Raw genomic sequence first — 19,625 nt, forward strand, 5'->3', positions numbered from 1 at the left:
AAAATGACCTTCTCAAAGTCAAAAGGCAAGGGAATGGCTCATATCTGTTATCCCCAGCTATTTAGGAGGCCAAAGCAGGAGGATCGCTTGAAGCTAGGGGTTTGAGACTAGCCTGGGCAACATAGCAAGACCTTATCTCTAAGAAAAAAAAATTAAATTAGCTGAGTGTGGTTGTGCATACCTGTAGCCCCAACTACTCAGGAGGCTGAGGGAGGAGGATCACTTGAGCCTAGGTGTTTGAGGCTACAGTGAGCTATAATTGTACCAGTGCACTCCAGCCTGGGCAACAGAGCAAGACCCTGTCTCTAAAAAGTAAAAATAAGTTAAAATTTTAAAAACAAGGACACTAGGATAGCTGAGTATAGAACTAAGTTCTTCTGATTCTATCACACCATCTTTCATCCAAACTCTTCTCTCTACTCTCTAAGAAAGGCATCGAAGCTGATGAGTAGAAGAGTCAGGATTAGAACCTAGGACTTCTGGACTCCAAGCCCAGAGAAAGCTCTTTGAACCACATTACAATGTGCACACGCAGCATAATAAAATTACAATGTCACTGTTGGCACTTCTAAAATATATTTGTGTTGTAATACCCATGAGTTAGACAATCAATGCACAATGCTGCTCTTTTTCTTTTGCGAAATTTAGAAGGAGCTTGTAGGGTTAGGTGCCTTTCACATAATAGTCAACTCAATTTAGATTTGTTGATTGACATATTGGCCACTTGGATCAATTACATGATACTTTACACTCTGGGGTCTTTAAAGAGAGCCAATTTCTAAATAAGTTAATGTCTCCAACTCCCTCCAAGGTATAGATTTCCCTTGACCTAAATCTACCCCTTAGGGGCTCTTATAATATCCCTCTTCTGGAGTTTCTCACTTGTCCCTAGCACAATAAAACCACTTTGTTTGGGGGTATTCCTTGCCTTGATAGGGGTAGTGTATCTTTTTTTTAGTGGGAACCTGAACCTTTTGCTGCTATAATGCCCCACCATTGAAAAAATAGGCTCCAAGACATGAAGAGTAAAAGCTAAACATTTCTCTTTTCACATCTGTATTTGTAATGTTTCCAAGCATAATATCTCTTAGTATAGCTTTTTGACAACCTGTGAGTACCTGATCATAAGATTATGTGGAAGGCACTTGTAATTAACACTAGAACACACTGCTTCTCATGCAATTTTTATAGACCAAGTTTTGTTTTTATAAAATCTATTACAATTGGCCTTTCAGACTACTACTAAGGGTCACTCATATGTTATTGAGTGTGTTTTGCATGATACTTTTTGGCCCAGTGCTTTCTTGTGCTAAGTTAGGTAAGCTACAGAATTGTCTAAGAGTACCAGGGGTGGAGGATGGAATTTTCCAATGAAAAACACATCCACTTTGCAACTTCAAAAATATCATTGGCCAGGAATTACCCTTGGGAATAGTTTGTCTGGCATAGAATAGCTTATTTTCCCAGGATGAACTTAGGGTATAATTTGGTAATGAGATCATTTGGCAACCTTGAGCTTTAATACAGTGAAATTAAATAATTGAGTTGGCTGTGGTTTTTAACTTATTCTTACTCTTACAAAGTGGAACTTGGCCAAGATTATAAATAAACATTTGGGCTTTCAAGACTTCCATTTTGTAATTGTAATTTGAATAATATGAAGAGACAACTCTCTTCAGTAGCACTGAGTGTCTTTATATGAACAAGTAAATTCTTTCACTGTATCAAGTTTCCTCTATAGGCATATTTCAGGCCTAACCTTTCTTATGATCACTAAGGCCAGCATGTCTCACTACTTGTTTCTAACTCATAAGGTGTACATGGTAATTATCATTCATTTTGACTGGTAAAGGCTGCTTTCTTTCTATATCTGCTTTATTTTTCCAATTGTATTAGAAGTTTTCAGGAAAAAAGGGGTCATGTTTAACTTCTGGTTTTAAATCTCTTTTTTTTGAACATCAAATTCAAGTGCTGCATACCAGATAGAATCTCACTTAACACCAGTGGATTGCCGTGTCACCAATTCTATTGTCTTTTCTTTGAGTCTCAGTTTTACATGTATTTACACATATAAATAAGAATTCCATCCCACGTGTGTTGATTTTGAATCCAATGCTATTACAGCTAACGTAGGAACACAAGTATTGAATGTCTTACAGAGTTAAAATATTGACCTTGGCCGGGCCCGGTGGCTCACGCCTATAATCCTAGCTCTTGGGAGGCCGAGGCGGGCGGATTGCTCAAGGTCAGGAGTTCAAAACCAGCCTGAACAAGAGCGAGACCCCGTCTCTACTATAAATAGAAAGAAATTAATTGGCCAACTGATATATATATAAAAAATTAGCCGGGCATGGTGGCTCATGCCTGTAGTCCCAGCTACTCGGGAGGCTGAGGCAGGAGGATCGCTTGAGCCCAGGAGTTTGAGGTTGCTGTGAGCTAGGCTGACGCCACGGCACTCACTCTAGCCTGGACAACAAAGCGACACTCTGTCTCAAAAAAAAAAAAAAAAAAAAAAAAAAATTGACCTTAAGGTGCCCTAAAACAGTAGCTTTCAATAAAATATTTTTTAGGTTTGGCAATGTTTGGTTTTTCATAGGGAAACTGATAAATCACAAAGAAGAAGGTTGCCAGCCAATTTTCAGTCCGTGTGTGTGTGTGTGTGTGTGTGTGTGTGTGACGTCAACAGAGGAAGATGACTTTCAGTCTTGAGGTTTTAATTGGGTGATCTTTTCCTCAGGGGTTTCCAGTCCTGTTCCCATATTTCCCTCACTCATCACTCAGAAATTTATCAAAGGGCCATTTACTAAATGTTTAGCTAGTAATTAAATCATGAGGCTTCTCTATGTATTTTACACAAAACCACAACCAACTTATTTTTTTCCTGACACAATCACATCTTCTTAAAAATATTTATGGTATCTAGACATGATAAGTTTATGTACTTCAAAAAGGAAGAAAAGGAAGATGGAAGCAAAGCTTAAAGTCTCAGCAAAGATCTGCTTGCAGTCAATACAAATGAGTTTCTAAAAAGATGAAGAGAGCTTTATACTCATTTCAAAAGTAAAAAAAAATTACTAAACAGACATTAAATTTGAACCCTCTCTGCTACAACACATCATTGCTACTCTTATGATATATTCATTTTGTTTCTGCCTAACCTTTTTTTACTTCCTTTAGTAATCAAATGGGACAATGAACAACTAATGTGTACTATAATTCCTGGGAAAATGTTCAGTTAGATAACAAAATGCAAATTTCTTTGCTCATTTAGACAGTCATTAGCTTGATGATGGTATTGTTGCTATTTGAGAAATTGCGCTATTTGGTGTTGGGGGACATCCTGAAATTCTTCTAAAATCCTTCTCCTGAAACTAGTCCACCAGAAGTAAATAAATGGAGGTTGATTTTTGGACCTAAAATGATTCACCCAGTACCCTTACCCCAGATCTCTGTGCTAATTTAGTGACAGCAATCTTGCAGAATTTTGTCTATTGAAAAGACAACTAGAATTAGTTGCTCTGGAGAGGGAATGCTCAGTAGACACTGAGAGCTTCTATGTCCAAATGAATTTTGCTGCTGGAATATGTATTGGCTGGCATATTTCAAAGGTATGGAAAGCTAACTCCTCTTTAATAAAAGAAATGCTTCCCCTTCATAACACAGTGCAGGCAGAAATTGTGACTTGTTTCAAACCAATAGAATATGGCAAAGGTAAAGGGATTTTGCAGATGTAATTAAGGTACCTAATTAGTTGACTTGGAGTTCAGCTTTAAATCATCTCTAGATCACTTACAGCAACTAATACAATGTAAATGCTATGTAAATAGCTGTTACGCTGTATTGTTTAGGGAATAAAGACAAGAAAAACGTCTGGACATGTTCAGTATTGACACAACTATCCTTTTTCCCCCCCTACTATTTTCACCCGCTGTTGGTTGAATCTACGAATGTGGCACAGATGACTATGGAGGGTTGTATATCTAAGATTATAATATACCAATTTTTCCTATTGTACTGGCAAAGATCAATTAATTTTGCACAGGGCCTTGAAAGCAGGAGAAAACAGAAAGAATGTGGCTCATATCTGATAATCTCTGAGAGGGGAAAAAGAGAATTTTGAGAAGAAAGCAAATATTTTCTACCTTCCTTCAACAAGTAGAACACTATGAGCCACAACTGCTTGAATACAGAATCTAGACCAAGAGTTAAGGAGGCATTTTGGGGTGGGGGGAAGTCCAGGAAAAGACTTAGTTTGAGCAGTGGAAGCGAAAGGTGTTTGAGACCAACTCTTCCCAGGTGCATTATCTCTGTGCCAAGTATCCATCATCTGGAGGAGGATGCTGTTAGCCTGAAAACTTCTTGGGGGCAGGCTCTCATCTCTTCCTGTGTGCTAATGCCTTACAGCACACTTGCCCTTGTGTAATAAGCAGTGAGGAATGGCGGCTTCATCTCCACACCCTCCATCACAAGGCTGAATGTGACTCCATGGGTTGATTCCTGGACCCACTTATCAGTCCACAAGCTGGCTGTGGCCTCATGGGAATAAAATGAACAGCAATAAGTGAGAAAGGGCTGGGCCTCAGGGCATCTGAGCACATTCAAAAGGTGTGTCACTTGATATTGCCCAACAGGTTTCCTGCCCAAGAACTGCCTGTGAGTCACTTCTTTCAAGGGACCAACCCTGTCAGCACTTTGCTTTCCTTCTATACTCCAGGTCAGGGAGGGAGCTGGAAACTCAACAAACAGAGACCTGACTCACACAAGTCTGTGCAGGGCATGTATGTGGGCCTTAGTATGATGTGTGTTCTTTAAAATGGTCTGAGATGGATTCAGTCCTGGACGGGCTGCATATGAGACCCTGTTGAAGGCTGAATCCATGAATGCCACCTACTAGCCCATGGACCCTCCCCCCCTCTATTTCCAAAATCCTTAATCACAGCAGGAAAATTTTATTCTGTTCAACAAATCTTGGCTCTTTAAGCACATACCCTGTGTGTATATGTGGTGGGTAAGTGCACACAGTGGGAGAGTGTGTTACAAAAATGATTGAAATGAAGCCTTAGCCCTTGGGGGTTTTACAGTCTAGAAAGGTAGAACACTATGCTGGTGAGGCTACTGATGTTTGGTAGCTGCTCTGTGCCAGGCACTGTATTAGGCGCTTAGCATGCATCATCTAAGGGTAATCTAAGGTCCAAAGTTTGATAAGAGTTTCTTGAGGAAGTGGCATTCAAAGTGGCATTTGAAGAATAAGTATGATTTTAATGGGCTGAATTGGTGAAAGCAACTGAAGCAGCAAGGATGTATTCATCAAAGCCCATGAGGCAAGGAACTAGGGGCTGTGCTCTAGGAATCGGAAATACTGTTGGCTCTGTACATCCTGTTTTCTAAAATGTAACATTCCTGTTGGACCCTCCTACTTGATCTTCCTGCCTCTTCTCTCTTCCTGGTCCATTTGCAAGCGAATGTCAGATCCATCTTCATAAAACCAGTATATGACCAAATTACAACTCTAACAAGGAAGACAAGAAGGGATAAAGGCAGGGAGGAAGGGTGGAAAAGACAGTGTGTGGGGAGGGACTTTCCATAAACTCTACTGCCTCCAGGATAAAGTCCAAACTCCCTATCATTTAAAGCACTGAGCACCTAGCAGTTCTGGCTGGTGTGTTTCTAGCTTTCTCTCCTGCCACTTGGTCCCCACAGCTCCTCTGCTTCCTACACTCCAACCACCCCTCAGATATGTCATGTATTGTTTGTATTTGTCCACACCTTTATTCATGCTCTTCCTTCTGCCTGAAATGGCTTAGCCTCTGTCAAAATCAGTGTAAGGTTTTAAGATTCACTTTAAATGACACTTCCTAACACATTCCTAACCACTCATTCAGAATTAAGCCTTCTCTCTCCTGTGGTCCCACAGTGCACTCTGTCTCTATTCCAGCACTTGTCACCTTGGAGTCAGATGACCTGGGCTCAAACTCCAGTTCTGCCATAGAATAACTGCATGGACTGGGGAACTTATACTGATCTCTTGGAAGCTGTCTCCTCATTTGTAAAAATGGAATACTTAAAATCTACCTCACAGAATTCAATAAGATAATGTATATAAAAGTACTTTGTAGATGTTACACATGTAACATTTTTACATTTACATTTTAAATACCTAAAAGGTAAAGAGTTTCTACTCCACTAGAATGTAAGGTCCCAGAGAATAGGAATTTAAAAAAAAAACTTTCATTTTAAAATAAAACTTACAGAAGAGCTGCAAAGATATATAGAGAATTCCCAGGTACTCTTCACCCAACTTCCCCTACTTGTAATATCTCAAATAACCAGGGTACTAAGAAATTCACATTGATATAATACTACTAGCTAAGCTGTAGGCTTTATTCTTATCTTTATCAGTTTTTCAGCTAATGCCATTTTTCTGTTCCAGGATCCAATCCAGAATCCCATACAGCATACAGTTGTCATGCCTCCTTCCTTAGTCTCTTCCAATCTGTGACACTCCTCAGTCTTTCCTTGTCTTTCACAACCTTGACTTTTTTGAAGAGTAATAGCTGTAGAAGTAGAAAAACCCTCCACTTGGATTTTTCTGTTGTTTTCTTATTAGACAGAGGTTATAAATTTTTGGAAGAATGCCACAGAGGTGATGTGCCTTCTAATTGCATATCAGGGGATCCATCATATCATCATGATGGATCATGGACATCCATCATGTCAACGTGATAAAAGAGGAATTTTTGACTGTTCATATCAAGCATTTAAAACTGGCACATGGCGGTATTCAATAAATCTCAACAAATTCTTCTTAAATAGCAAGGAAATAAATAGCAATGAAACTCCTTAAATAGCAAGGACCATATCATATTCATCTTTGTAGTTTCCTGATGTCCAGTACTTGTATTGAGTTTTAGCAAATGTTTATAGAGATTGAATTGAAAAGTATGTTAGAGTCTGGTTGTCTATTCAGGAAAAATCAGGTTTATCTGATAGTCATTAAGAAACCAGTGGCTGATTTTAAGCAGCTCAGTTGAACAGCTTAATATTTATTAAGTATCTACTATGTACAGCATTCTCCTACTGGCTGGAGGCCCTGTGGTATTTTATCAATAACTAGAAGGGGAAAGAGAGGTGGGAAGAAAGGAATGGTAGATGCAGGGTAGAGAGAGGGCTTTGAGCTTTGAGCCTGGGTGATATAGATTCGGTGATACAATTCTAAGAAGGAGAGACCACAGAAGGGAGTTTGTGATAGAAAATAATTTGGCTTTGAACATGTTGAATTTATCTTGCTGAAAAACCCTGTGATGAGACCTCTGGGAAGCAGTTGTAAATGCTGGACATGGGATAGGACAGGCCTAGAGATCCAGATTTGAAGTCATTTCTCATCTATTAACAGCTGAAGTCCAGGAAGAGGATAAAATGAACAGAGATGGAATAGTGAGAGAGAACAGGGCATCAGACTCTTGAGGAAATTCTGCTCTTAGAGAGGAGTAAGGCGAGGCAATGAAGGAGATAGAGAAAGAACATTAGGAAGGGAGATAAGAGAGATTTGACGAACTGAATAGTTGACAATACCAGTTAAGAGGCGGGAGGTGAGTACTTTATCTAGGTGATACCAAATGATTGAAAAGAAGTAGTGAATGACTAGGAAAGAAAATGGAGTGATTAAACACATATTTTTGCATTCCTTTAAGAAACTTAATTACGAAAAGAATAAAAAGAGGACTGTGGCTGAAAATCATAGGCTGAAAAAAGGTTTTATTTCTGCCACTAATCCCTGCCTTATATGATCTTGAATAGCGCCATCAACTTACCTTGTAAATATAACTGGCATAAATAATATGTGATATACCCATTTTACAAGACAAGTTCAGGAGCCTGCTTCCCCATCAGAGTGTAAACTCGAGGGCAGTGGCCACACATAGGCTATTCATATTAGTAGTCGCAAAGCGGCGGAGAGTCAACACAATAATCATGCGAAAGATGTTTGTTGAATGATGTGTGAACTATGAGCAATAACAAGCGCCAACACGACTGAGGCCTGACTGTTCGCCCCCCCACTGGGCCGTGGACCTTCTAGAGCATTTCCTCTAGTATTCTTCACCACTCCAAGATAGGTACCACGATTGTCCCCATTTCACAAAAGAGAAAACGGAGTGGATGAGGGGCCCAAAGTCTTCAACCGGTGGGTCTTGGAGAAGAAATGACGTTTTCCCTCAAAAGCCACATAAGGACAATTCACGCAGAAGAGGAACAGGAACCAGGGCCAATAACTCATGTTCAAGTAAAAGACTTCCGGAAAAACAAAGGAACCTGCCCTTCCGCGCTTGCGCTCCTCTTGGCCCTCCAGGCCGCCTCCCGACCCCTGGTCCGGAGTCGCAGTGCGCCTGCGCTAAGCCTGACTTCCGCCAGGGCTCATAGGGTTCAAGGCTACTTTTCCCAGTCTCTGGATGGCATGGGCTGTAGCCAGATGCGGGGAATGCCGGTGACTGGGTAGCGCGCGTGCTGATGACGAAAGCGGAAGTGCACAGGCTAGAGGCGGGATCAGAGCCCAGAGGGGCTCGGGATTGCGGAAGTTTTGTGAGGAGGGTCGGGCGTACAGTGGTGTTTTAGGATAAGTTCCGGAAGGGAGGCTGCCTCTTGGGGTCTGAGAGCCACCAGCCTCCTCAGTTTGGGAACTGTTACACCCGGCGCAATTCGACGTTGGTGCTGTTGGCTCTCCTCAGCCCTCGTTCCCCTCTAGGGAACCGCCTCGGATCTCCGCCATGGCATCCACTTCGACCAACCTCCAGGTATCTCTACTCATCTCCCGTGCCCCTGAAGAGCTGGGGCGGGGTAGGCGCGAGAAGTAGGGTGCGGGGCGGGAAGGAAGGAGGAGGCCGCCGCGCCTCTGGTAGGGGCGGAGGAGGGCGGGTCGGGGCGAAGCCGCAGGTGGGAGAGTGGGCGCTTTCCAGCGGAAAGGTGGTTTCCGGCTCGCGCCGGGGTCTCCCAAGCCAGTGCCTTTGTGAGACTCTTGACTTGTTGGGGCTTTTTTGTATGTTTCCCCCCAAACCAGCCGATTTTGAGCCAAACTGGGCAGATCTCTCCACTCAGTGTAAGAGAGAAAGGAAAGAATGCAATTTTTGCAAAGCACTCTCTGGACCAGTTGAAAATAGGGTGATCATAGTTAATTTAGTTTCTCAAGCTGATAATAGCAAAGGCCTTCCTACTGAGCTGTCAGGTAAATAGAAATAAGAAAACGGCCCTGCAGTCTGAGCTTAGAACCAGCCAACATACAGTCTTTGTGAATTCATTGAACCTAAGTGCTCATGTGCACTGTCCTGTGTCTGTCTCCCAAATTGTGTATAAGATCGTGAAGTATTCTTCAACTATTTTGTGGCTACACTTCCCCACCCCCGCCGCAATGAGCACAATGTTTTGTACATAAGTCATGGAATCCTAAGGTTTTAGACTTAATCGTTAGCCTTCTGTTGAATGGAATTCATTGAGAGAAGAAATTTATGTGACAGTGTCTCCCATCCCCAGAATGGGTCTAGGGCGTTGGTGGAGTTTAGATTATAATGAGGCTTACTCCGAATCAATCTATTTGATACAAAAGAATACCATGAAATGCCTGTGTTGAATCCTTGTCTTGATCTTCTGGTAATTTGTTGAACAGGCATTTATTCAGGGCCTGGTACAGGCATGGAAGATAATGGAAGAACTCCCAAACGCAAGATAATTTATCCTCAAGAAAGACACACTCAAAGTAAACTCTTTTAAACAGACATCAAAAATTCACAAAAAGAATGGAAGGAGAGGCTTACTTGAGACTTTTATCTTGAAAATTGACCCAAAAGATTATGAAGATAAATGTTTTATCTTTCACAAAACATTATAATTACAATGACTTATTGTGTAGAATAAAGAACAAGTCATGTGTTGATTTTGTCTGCATATCTTTTCCACCAAAATTGTATTAAACTAAGATAAAATGATCTTCACTTAATCTTAAGTTTTTTTGTAGTCCCATTTGTAAAGGGTCTTTTTGGTAAGTATATTTGAAAAAAAGTATTGGTCATTTGGTCAAAGTATTGTTCCTTTGAGTATTAAATGTGATTTCTTTTGAAGGCCCATCTTGTCCTCATCCTTGTTGGTTTGTTAACTAGTTTTATTTCATTAGCTTTTTTTTTTGTTGTTTTTTTTGTTTTTTTTTGAGACAGAGTCTCACTTTATTGCCCAGGCTAGAGTGAGTGCCGTGGCGTCAGTCTAGCTCACAGCAACCTCAAACTCCTGGCTCAAGCAATCCTCCTGCCTCAGCCTCCCAAGTAGCTGGGACTACAGGCATTCGCCACCATGCCCGGCTAATTTTTTGTATATATATATTAGTTGGCCAATTAATTTCTTTCTATTTCTAGTAGAGACGGGGTCTCGCTCTTGCTCAGGCTGGTTTCGAACTCCTGACCTCAAGCAATCCGCCCGCCTCGGCCTCCCAGAGAGCTAGGATTACAGGCGTGAGCCACCGCGCCCGGCCATTTCATTAGCTTTTGATTTGTCAGAGACTTTGCCTGTGACTTGGGCATTCTATAACATAATCTTCAGCCATTCACTGTTACCTTTCTTCTACAAGATTTGCAGTTTTGTTCTATAACCAGAAAGCATCATATTTGAATTGTTGGGTGTTCTTCAGTGAACCAACTAGAGATTGACCAGTATTAAAGGAATAATTGCTAGTGTTAAACAGGAAGAATCTCGAGTTATAATTTTATTAGTGATGGGTTCACAGGTATGCTTTCTTATTCAGCCTTTTCATCCTTCTAACTCAGGAAATTTGGATGAAGAACATTCACATAATAACTTTTCCACTGAACAAGGCAAAAATCCCTATAGCCAGGTGTTTATAATCTAATGGGGGAATGTAGATAACTAAAAAATCAAAATTATAAAATAATACATGCTATATAGTAGTCCTCCCTCATCCACAGTTTTGCTGCAGTCCAAAAATATTAAATGGAAAATTCTAGGAATAAACAACTTATAATTTGTAAATGCTACATTACAATACCTATATCATTCACCTTGTTTCATCTCATCACGTAGGCATTTTATTATCTCACATCACAAGAGAGATGAGTATAGTACAATAAAGATTTTAAGAGAGAAACCACATTCACATAACTTTTGTTACAGTATATTATTGTAATTCTATTTAATTATTAGTTATTGTTAATTTCTTACTGTGTCTAACTTATAAATTAATCTTTATCATAGGTATATATGTATAGGGAAAAATAGTATATATAGGATTCAGTACTATAGCAGTTTCAGGCATCCACTGGGGATCTTGGTACATATCCCCCATCAGAGGAAGGGGACTACTGCAATGGAATCAGAGGTTAGTGTGGGAAGGTAGAAAGGAAGGGCATATCTTATTCTTCCAAGAACATGTGAGAAATGGTTCACAGGAGGTGATGTGATCTTAGGTAAAGTCAATGCTAGTTGTCTGCATGGTGTTTGATATGATCTCATTTAATCCTCAAAAAAATTCTTTAGAGTGAATATTATTCCAGTTTCACAGTATAAGAAACTTAAGCTTATTAAGGTTATGATTTGCCCAAAGACATATAGTTAATTAGTGTTGAAGATAGTTTTGAATCTAAGTCTGTCTGCTTACAAATCTGTGTTTTTGTTCATTACATCATTCTGCTTCCTTGAGCGAGAAAGTTGATTACTTTTCAGGCAGAGAAAACCAACTTGTGCCTCAGTCTAGAATTGTAATAAAATTTACAGAGGATTGGGGGAAACTACAAATAATACGATGTGAAATGGAACTCAAAGTTTACTCAATCTTAAATATTTTTTGAGTGTCTACTGTAGCATGCATTTTGCTGAGTCCTGGGGAACATAAAAATAATATATCATCCATGACTTCAGATGGCTTATGTTCTGATGTGAAAACAGACATATAAAGACATAGGATAGATACATCACAGTGTGATCACTGGAAGTGTGTACAGGAGGCAGAGGGAAGCTAGAGGAAGTTCAGGGTAGGCTACCCAGGGGTGTTGGGGAGGGCTTTGCAGCAGGAGGCCCAGGACTGCACTGAGTCTTGGAGAAGCTGGAGTTTCATGGGGAGACAGTGGAACAGAGTATTCCAGACAGAGCATATGCTGTATACAAAGGCACTCAGTCCAAGTTGGTCCAGGTTGTGCCAGTAGCTTGGTATGACTAGAACTTAATGTATGAGGTGGAAACTCGAGCCTAAAGAGTTAGGCCATGCATGGCACACATAAATGATGGATCCTCATCCTTTATTTTGTTGTAGATGGGGAGTCATTGAAGAATGACTATTGTGTAAACAGGGAAAAACTTGACTGGTAGGAAACCTGGAAGCAGGATGGGCAGTTAGGAAGCAGGGGTCTGTGTGACGGGAGATGATGAGGGGCCAAATTAGTGTAGTGCCTGTTCAAGTAAAGAAGAGGATTGGCTAGAGGAAAGCTGGAGAAGAATAGTCAGGCTTGTTACCTGCAATTAAAAATGGAGGGAGGAGAAAGAGTCTGGGTTTTCTTACAGATGTCTGGATTGGATATCTGAGTAGGTAGGAATTGGTTCTAGGAATATAAAAGGAGGGGTATATTTGGGGTTAGGGTTGGGGAGCAAAATAAGTTCTAAATTTGTTGAGTTTACAATGCTTGTGGAGACAATCAAATCGAAATGTCCAGTGAGCATTTGTATACATACAAGGGCTGTCCAGAAAGTATCCAGCCATTGTTAATATAATAACTGTCTATTTGGCTGGATACTTTCCGGACAGCCCTCATATGCGTAAAACTAGGGATAGTGGGTTGGTTGGAGTTAGGATATGGGATTTATTATTATACAGATGGTAGCAGAGGTTGTAGGCATAGAGAGTCTCATCTTGGAGAGTTTACAGAATGAGGAGAAACAAGGACCAAGATAGAAACTCTACAGAATATGGACATTTAAGGAGAGAGGAAATGGAGTCTGAAAAAGAATCATTAAATAGTAAAGAGTAAAACCAGAAGAGAATGATTTTGTGAAGGCCAAGAAAAGAGACACTATCAAGGTATTTGTTACTAGTGTTAAAGTACAGCAGAGATGGAGTTAGATAAACTCTCTCTCTGTGAGATTTGGCAATCAAGAGGTAGAAAGCATTGCTGTAGGAGGACTAGGAGCTGGAGAAACCAAGATGGGCCAGGCCTGGTGGCTCACACCTGTAATCCCAGTGCTTTGGAAGGCTGAGGCTGGAGGATTGCTTGAGGACAGAAGTTCAAGATCAGCCTGGGCAACACAATGAGACTCCACCTCTACAAAAAATAAGAAAAACTATCTGGGCATGGTGGTGTATATCTGTAGTCCTTGCTATTCGAGAAGCTGAGGTGGGAGGATAGCTTGAGCCCAGGAGTTTCAGTCTGGGAGACAGAGCAAGACCATGACTCTTAAAAAAAAAAAAAAAAAAAAGAAGAAGAAAGAAAGAAAGAAACCAAGATGAAGTTAGGATGTTCTTTAGGATTTTGCTGTGAAGGCAAAGAGATAAGTAAGATGATAGAGAGGAACCTAGGAACTGGGGAGAGTCAGTCAGTGTATTTTATATGAATCTGAGATGGAACTTAAACACACTTTCCTGCTGTAGAGTTCCCCAATTGGCATATCATTGATGGAGGGAATTTCAGAATAGGAAGGTGGGGATGGGCTCCAGAGCATAGGAGAAAGAATTCTTCTTGACAGTCAAGAGCTGAGACGTCTTTTCTCTTGAGGTAGGTGATTATAGAATTTACCTCATTTCCCAGGGTTTCCTAAGGTGGACATGTCAGGGTCTCCTAATCTGAAAAAACAATCCCACATCTTCCCAATCTTTATATCTATATTCATGACCAGATCCTGACCGACCTGAGGTAATAAAGTCATTCAGTCTTGTGCCAGCCTCTGTGCTAGACTCTGGGAATATAAAAAAGTGAAGACAGTAGACATAACCCTGGTCTTCATGGCGCTCACATTCTAGTGGAAGAAAAAGACAAACCAAAAAACAAATAAAACAAAACCCATGTGTGCATGAGTGGATTCTATTGGGGAGAGAGGCAAAAGACAAACCCCACTTACACTGTGTGTGTGTGTGTGTGTGTGTGTGCGCGCGCGCGCACGAAGGATTTTAAACATAGAAATGATGTAGACAGCTGTGTTTTAAAATTGAATTTGGGGCCAGGCTTGGTGACTCACTCCTGCAGTCCTAGCACTCTGGAAGGCTGAGGCAGAATGATCCCTTGAGGTCAGGAGTTCAAGACCAGCCTAAGCAAGAATTAGACCCTATCTCTACTAAAAATAAAAAAATAATAGCTGGGTGTGGTGATACTTGCCTGGAGTCCGAGCTACTCGGGAGGCTGAGGCAAGAAGATTGCTTGAACCCAAGAGTTTGAGGTTGCTCTGAGCTAGGCTGATGCCACGGCACTCGCCTAGGCAGCACAATGAGACTCTGTCTCAAAAATATATACATATTTAATTTGGGAGTCATCAGCCTGAAGATCATTAGCCTTAAATCATTCAAAGCATCACATAGGGAGAGAGTAAACAAAGCGAACTGAGTCCTAGCTCAAACCTGAGGAATGTATTTCATTGTCACATGCAAGAGGAAGAATCAGCAGAGGAGAATGAGAAGGAGCTGCCAGAGAGGTGGAAGGGAAACCAGCAAAGTGGTTCTTGGGGGTTCATCAGAGGACTGTTGGAGAAGGAAATGAACAGCATTGTAGAATATCATCAAAAGGTCAAGATGAAGACAGCTATTCTTTGGATATGGCATCAGCAGGAGTCTTCTTACTAGTTTTATTGATGTGATAAGGGAAAGAAAATAGAGGCCGCTCCAGTGAGATTTGGGCTCTAAAAGGTAGCAGAGAAACAGAACTAAACCTGAAGGGTGTTTGGATGTCAAAGATGACATTTTTTTTTTTAAAGGAGGACTGTTGGTATGCTGATGGAAATAGTGGAGAGAAATTTTTGTTAAGAGATGACAGGTGAAATAACCAGAGGGAGGAAGATTTTCAGAAAGCAATAGGGGATTTTTTTCATTCGTTCAACAATTTCATTGAGTACACATGGAATGCCAGCACCATTCTAGGCTCCGGGAGCTCCAGGTGAAGCCCTGTGCTTATGGAGCCTGCCTGCGTAAAGGAGATAGGCAGTAAGTGAGTACACAGGTAAATATAATGACAGTGATGGACTAACAGCAGAGGTCAAGGGAGAGCTGAAAGCAGGATTGGAATGCAGCCTCATGTAGCTGATTTGGGGGGGGGGCTTGCCATCTGAACTAGGACAAAAAGGAGAATGCCATGTGTTGATCAAGAAGAACAAAGAGCATTCCAGGTAAAGGGGTCAACTGCTCAGGCTCCCTGGGTGAGAGAGGTTTAGAGGGTTTCAGGTGCAATCCAGACAGAGCTAGGGCCCAGGTCATTTCAGGCCTTATTGGTCATGCTCCAGCATTTGGATTTATTGTTTACAATGGGAAGCCATCAAAAGTTGCTGTGTCTTCTTGGTGGCAAGGATGGGAGCAGGCTGACCACTGATAAGCTGGGTCATAGTTTTGGCATATGTGATGGTAGATTGAACTAGGGTGTTAGCAATGGCGGTGAAAAGGATTGTGTTCTGAAAGAATAGCACACCAAAACCTTACAAGCCATGGTTAATTTAATTTCAAATGAAAAACACCAACGTAAATGAGGGTGAAATGGGGCATTCATCAGGGGGAAGATAGATGTATATCCTGATAAGTCATCATCTTTGATTAAAGGTTTAATGTGGTTATTGAAATTTAAATTTTAATTAAATAAACTTACTCGTCAGTCACACTAGCCACATTTCAGGTGCTCAGAAGCCATATGTGGCTGTCCCATGCTAGTCAGCTGCCCGTATGATCACTTCTGGGGGCATCGCCAGCGAAACCGCGCCCTCCTTGACTTCCAGGGCAGGATCATCTGGGTCCCTTGGGTCTGAAAAGCCAGGCCGGAGTACCTTCCAGGTGGGCCACCGCAACCTGCCAGCACTGCACATGGTGCTGGAGGCGCTGCTGGGGGCGGGGGAGTGGTGGGAAGCAGCGCCAGGGCATGTCGTTGGTGCCATCAAACGCTACATCCTGCACAAGTACCTGACGGTGGATGTCATCCACTTCAAGTACCTGCTGAAGCAGGCCCTGGCCACGGGTGTACACCGCAGCCTCCTCACCAGGCCGCTCAGAACTCCAAGGCCAACGGGGCCACTGGCAGCTTCAGGTTAGTTCCTAAGCACAAGAGGAAAATCCGGCCCAGGAGGACAGCTGCCTCGGTAGCCCCCAGGGGAGCTGGGGAGGCCAAGGAGAAGGTCCCCAAGAAACCAAGGGCAGCAGAGAAGGGCCCTCCCAGCTTGGGCAAGGTGGAAAAGGCAGCTGAGAAGCCTGGAGAAGTGAGGACTGCGCCTCCCAAACCATGTGCAGCCAAGCAGAAGGCCCCCAAGAAAGGCAACAAGGCCAAAGACACCGAGGCAAAACTGGTTGAGGCTGGGAAGGCCCCCCCAAAGCCAGACAAGACCACACAGGCCCCTTCTAGTACCAGCGGGCTCAGTGGAAAGTCAAAGGTCAAAGGCAGTAGGAACGGCCAAGGAGATGCCGAGGTCCACAGGAAAATCAAATCTGAGAGCAAGAGTTCAAAACCCACAGCCAGCAAGGTCAAGAATGGGGCTGTTCCCCCAACCAGGAAGAAGATAGTGGCCAAGGCTCCTCGAGAGGCAGCTGCCCAGGGGTCTAGGGAGGGGCCAAACGCCAGGGCAGCTTTTCCTGCTAAGGGCAGTGGGTCCACAACAGCACCTGCAGCCCTGGCCACGAAGACGGAGGCCCCCACAGGCCCAAGAAAGCCTGGGCAGCCCGTTAAGGCCTCGGCATCCAAGGCGCTTAGCAAGAGGGCTGAAGCCTAGACCCAGAGGTGCGGGTAGAAACTGAGATTCAGCTCGAGTTTTTATTCCCCAGCGAACTGTTGCTGTATTTAACCTGTAACTTATATCAACAGAGACTTTTGTTTCTCCTCACACACACACACACACACACACACAAAAATGGGCAGAGCAGATGCAGACATTTTCATCATCAGAAAAAGGCTGGTTTTAACCCATTGGTACCGTGTTTGGACTTAGATGCTTAAATAATGCCAACTACAGCAGCGGTCCCCAACCTTTTCTGCACCAGGGACCAGTTTCCTGGAAGACAGTTTTTCCACAGGGTGAGGGGGTGGCCCTCAGGCCGTAATGCTAACTTCATGCTCATGTGGGTACGCAGCGGAGTTCTGTGGCCTGGTCCTTAACCTTGGGACCAATCCAGAGCTCGGAGGTTGGGAACCACAGAACTACAGTATAAGGAATTTTCCTTTAACAAATATCAGTGTGTTGCCACAATAAGGGATGATTGCGAGTGAAGGGAATGAGTGGCACAGCACTTCAAAATAATCTGAGAAAAAATTAAGTCAGAATAAGAAAGAATTTGTTTCTGTTGCTGTGTAGCTTAACTGCTGAGCCTTTGGGATGCATTTTTATATGACCAGTCTCACCTAACCACCAGTTGACCATATGCTATGACTCTACTTTTTGTTTATATCCTGCCTAGCTTATAAAACTTATGAAAATTTAGCTTTGAGTTTAGGCTATTTGAACTGTGAAACATGTAGCTACTACGTTTTGTCAATTCTAAAACACATAATTTTTCTTCTCCTTCTACAGCAGAGGAAGTGTGTTTCTCCAATGGGAGGCCTGTTCCTACCATTTATAGATTTCCCATCTATCTTCTTATGAATGATTGATTTTTGGATTGTTTGGATGATTTTTTAAATTATATACTTATTTTTAATATAGCCTAGCCATGATTGTTTTCTTTTCTTTTTTTTTTTTTTACTGGCTCATACTTCCGGTTGAGTAGAGGTTTACTACTTAAATTAACCTAGTTGGAATGTTTTATAATAAATCATGCTTGTTCTTTGTTTGGATGTATCTATATTTTTAATTAAATGTAGTTTTTAATGAAAATTTTATTTTGAGATAACTGGAGATTGACACAGTTATAAGAAATAATACAGAGAGATTCATTGTACTCTTTACCCAATTTCCTCCAACGATAACATATTATAAAACAAGCAAAATATCAGTCAGGATATTGACATTGGTACATTCCACTACTCTTACTCATTTTCCCAGTTTTACTTATGTGTATTTATATGTGTGTACCTGTACAGTTTTTCACATGTGTAAGTTCTTGTTGCATTTTGAGAGTTATGATTTCTAGATACTAATCCTTTGTTGGATATGTGTTTTGCAAATATTTCTTCCAGTCTGTGGTTTGTCTTTTCATCCTTTAAACAGGATCTTTTAGAGAGCAAAAGTTTTAAGTTTGATAAGGTCCAGCTTATCATTTTTTATTTTATATATTGTGCTTTTGATACCAAATTTAAGAACTCTTTGCCCAGCCTTAGACTGTGACATTTTCCATGTTTTTCTTGAAAGTTTTATAGTTTTACATTTTATGTTTAACTCTCTGATCCAGTTTGAGTTAATTTTTTTTTCAGACAAAATGTAACATGTTATGAGACTTCAATTTTTGTAGAAAGTGTTACGGTTGAGGTTCTTTTTTGCAGAAAGTATTAGGGTTGAGTTTCTTTTTTGTGTGCTTATGGATGTCCTATTGCTCCAGCATCATTTCTTTAAAAAAGCCTTCCTTTTTGCTATTGACTTGCTTTTTGTACCATTTTCAAAAATCTCTTGGATATACTTGTATGAATCTATTTCTAGAAGGTTTCTTTCTTAATACTACAAAAGTAGTCCATGTTCATATGTACATTTTTAGAAGGTATGAAAAAGTAGAAAATGAAAAATCAATGAAATCTTATCAAATTAAGCCCTGTTAAATTTCCTTTCCAATTTTTTCCTTTTTTTCCCCACTATTGTTTCAAATAGTTGAACTTATGCTACATATAAAAGATTGTATGTTGTTTTTAAAAAAAGGCCCATCATAAACACTTTCTATGTTATTACAAATATTTCTTAACATTAATACTATTTCAGTGATCCTTTAATACTATTGTGTGGCATCATTTTGCTCTTTATGATACAAGTTTCCAGGTTTTGTTTTTGTTAAAAGATCTTTCTGGTTAAAGTCTTTGCTCAGTAAACCTTTTACAAATTATTACTGGGTTAAAAGATTCAGGTATTTTTTAGGTTCTTGAACCATTGGCACATTGCTTTTGACATTTCTATTTTCATTGTTATGTGCTTTAAATATAGCAGCATTTAATTTTTGATAATTTCCCTAAATGCTTATTTAATTTGAATTTTCAGTTATTTGATTATTCCTTACTAGCCCTAAGTTTGACTTTAGTTGAATGAAAATTGTATGTGAATCTTAGTGATTGGTACTAGAGAAAGTAGTATTCAGACAGCATTTATTCACATAACAAGTGTAATTTGTCCTGTATAAATTTGTAATTTATAATAAAATATAGTTATCATTTAGAAAAAAAGATGGATTTGTTTTTAGGTTGCTTTTATTTTTTAAGAAAACTTTCAGCTTGATTGTTTACTTTAAACTTAATTTTATGCTTTGAATTAATATTATTGTTTTGCCTCCCTGA

At 40.9% G+C, this 19,625-nt stretch overlaps 1 protein-coding gene and 1 pseudogene across 1 annotated transcript in view; both read left to right on the forward strand.

Moving 5' to 3' along the window:
• The first annotated feature begins 8,383 nt into the window (after positions 1–8,383).
• VPS4B (vacuolar protein sorting 4 homolog B) overlaps positions 8,384–19,625 on the forward strand; it is a 28,228-nt gene continuing 16,986 nt past the window's right edge. Inside the window, exon 1 of the mRNA XM_012774466.2 lies at positions 8,384–8,789. Coding sequence (XP_012629920.2) covers positions 8,763–8,789 — 27 coding nt within the window. The 5' untranslated portion in view covers positions 8,384–8,762. The remainder of the gene's footprint in view (positions 8,790–19,625) is intronic.
• Positions 15,084–19,623, forward strand: LOC105876739 (histone H1.8 pseudogene; annotated as a pseudogene).

The sequence above is a fragment of the Microcebus murinus genome, chromosome 17, assembly GCF_040939455.1.
Source record: "Microcebus murinus isolate Inina chromosome 17, M.murinus_Inina_mat1.0, whole genome shotgun sequence".
Classification (NCBI taxonomy): domain Eukaryota; kingdom Metazoa; phylum Chordata; class Mammalia; order Primates; family Cheirogaleidae; genus Microcebus; species Microcebus murinus.